The sequence below is a fragment of the Phytophthora infestans genome, genomic scaffold (genome assembly GCF_000142945.1).
Source record: "Phytophthora infestans T30-4 supercont1.21 genomic scaffold, whole genome shotgun sequence".
Taxonomy (NCBI): domain Eukaryota; phylum Oomycota; class Peronosporomycetes; order Peronosporales; family Peronosporaceae; genus Phytophthora; species Phytophthora infestans.
Genome location: NW_003303738.1, coordinates 1,741,879 through 1,744,289, shown reverse-complemented (window position 1 = coordinate 1,744,289; position 2,411 = coordinate 1,741,879). Strand labels below are relative to the sequence as shown.

Here is a 2,411-nt window from a genome sequence, read left to right as displayed (position 1 = left end):
AGCCCCACGAGAATATTACAAGATGCTGTGAGTAACATGTAGAGATAATGGAGTTTAAGACAATGTGTAATCTGTGACGAGCTCCTAACTATATTTTTCCTTGAGGCCGGAGTGCAGGTCCTTCGTCGATGAATTGGCGAGCACGTTACTGCTTTTGTAAACTAATTGGCGTTTGGTGTCTACATGTATGGCTGCGCAACGTTTGTTACGCAGGATAGGAACCAATAAAGTTGGTTAACTTTGAAAATCCGAGTAATGTTGCTGGACACTGTAAAAATGCTGGCAAAAAACATCGCTGGTTGCAGAACATTGCCTAGTTGGTAAATTGTTGCAGGACGACAAACTATCCGTGGCCCACAGCTGTTAGCATTACAACATCGCTGGTTGAGCAACTTTATTGAAGTAGGGCGTAAGATTGCAGGAGGAAAAAAATTTCACGACTCCTAACACACTTCTTCGAGCTGCGAATTGTGTGGAAGTTCACAAACTCAACCGTCCCGATTGATATATTTGTGGAGCTTAACCCTAATAGTGAAAGTGCACATGCGTAAGCGTACTACACACGAATTCACTATTTATTACTGTCCACTGTACGACCACTTGGGCATTTTCCCAGTCGCGCGAACGGCCCCAAACCAAAATTTGTACTCGCGAACGAGTAAGCTGTTCTTACCCATCATTTTGGCTCTCAGGCTCACTGGCGTCTCTCCCTTTTTGTACATCCACTTGAACGAGAAAGTGATGATCTAATTCTTCAAAGAGCGGGTGCTGTAGCGCTCTTCGTCTTCATGTTGCGCGATTACTTTGTTGCTGGCACCCCGCAGGCTTCGGTTCCCACTGACATCGTGCAAAGTCGAGATTACCCGGACCGGAGAAACAGCATCCAGCCTCGACCTTTTCGTCTCGATCTCGAGGTTGTCTTTGTTGGTTGACAGCGCTTGGGTGCTCGCTTGGAGCATTACAAGAGCCGAGAGCGCAATCCAAATGAGCCAGCGCATGCCTGACTGGGGTGGGAGGTTTAGTTTACGAGAGGTTAATCGCAAAGTGGCATGTAAAGCGTGCAACGGGCAGTCCCACCTGAAATTTGCCTTGGGAAACTCGTCCTACCATCCGATCAGATTCATCCAGAATTCTCGTGATAAAACGCATCGTGAAAGGTGAGACCAAGGGATATTTGCAAAATGTATTGTGTTAATTGAAAGTCGTCGCTTATAGTACCAGTCAAATGGGAATTCCTCTCACATTCTTTACTTTAGCTCAGTACTTGATACGGCGCTCTGCAAACACGCTTTATTTCTGCAAGGTACATCGCTGGTCGCAGCTCTGGATTACACGGCGATTACTGGTGGGTGCTAACAGTTCCGTAAACGCAACAGCGAAATAAAACCTCGAAAATATGTGAAAGGAAGAATGCGATTAATTAAACATGACGATACGCCCCCCCCCTCCCTTAGTACCAACGTTTAAAAGAAAGTCTCATCCGACATTTTCATATCTTCCGAAATTATTTTACCACGAATAAATTGCAAAGTATGCCAACATTTTAAAAACAATGGCACTTCTCACGGTTGTCTTAAAACTATTGAACAAACTGTCGCACTACGGTCGTCGTTTTCGAAAACCATTACGGTAAAGCTAGACTTTTGTTTTAATCGTGTCTGAAGGGATAATCACAAGCTGTGAATCCATAGAATACTGCTTTATAGAGGGCAGCAGTGAGCGCGTGCGACCAAGCTAACTCGAGCGGGGTATTTGGGTAGGCGGGTCAGCGACGAGCTCGCCGATAAACAGACCCGTTGCACTTCTCAGTGCCGGTTTTTTCTTCTTAAGCGCCCCAGATATTTTAGTTAAGGTTTTGAGCAAAAAGCAGACGGCAATTACGATTGCTCTGTGCGACATGACTTTTGCACCCATGTTTATGGTCAAGCAGCGCAAATGACCTAGAATGGTAACTTTGAAGTCACTTTTCTTTTTAAGGAAGCTTGGCAATTCTCAGTTTCACCCTTGCACCTCAAGGATACATGTACGTATTGGCTGGCATACAACTATTTGGATGTGTACTGCGACAAAACACAAAATGCCCATGATTGAATAAACGCCGTAAGCACTTTACAAATTGTTTAGTTCCAGCGCATTCTACCAGTGTCGCTCCTCGTGACGGGCACTGTTGTCGGTCGCGGCCATCGCTAAAGTCCCACCGCAACCCTTCTCTTTCCAGCCTCCACACTTATCGTAAGCGAACAAATTTCTCTTCTCTGCTGTTGGTATCGCCATCTATTGCGACCGCAAGCGCTGCAAAAAGAACAGAGGCGCGTGCGATTCCCAATGTTAAGTGGTGACGTCACCAATTCGCTTATACAATGATATCGCGCAGCCTTCCGACAAGTTGACAGCATTAATTCAGTCAAGGG

At 45.6% G+C, this 2,411-nt stretch overlaps 1 protein-coding gene across 1 annotated transcript; it reads right to left on the bottom strand.

Annotated features, from left to right (window-relative positions):
* Positions 1-746: 746 nt before the first annotated feature.
* PITG_12010 (secreted RxLR effector peptide protein, putative) lies at positions 747-998 on the bottom strand (the record flags this gene model as incomplete). The annotated part of the gene is made up of 1 exon (XM_002901414.1): positions 747-998. The coding sequence occupies one exon, from the start codon at positions 996-998 to the stop codon at positions 747-749; it is 252 nt and encodes an 83-aa protein (XP_002901460.1).
* Positions 999-2,411: the final 1,413 nt, after the last annotated feature.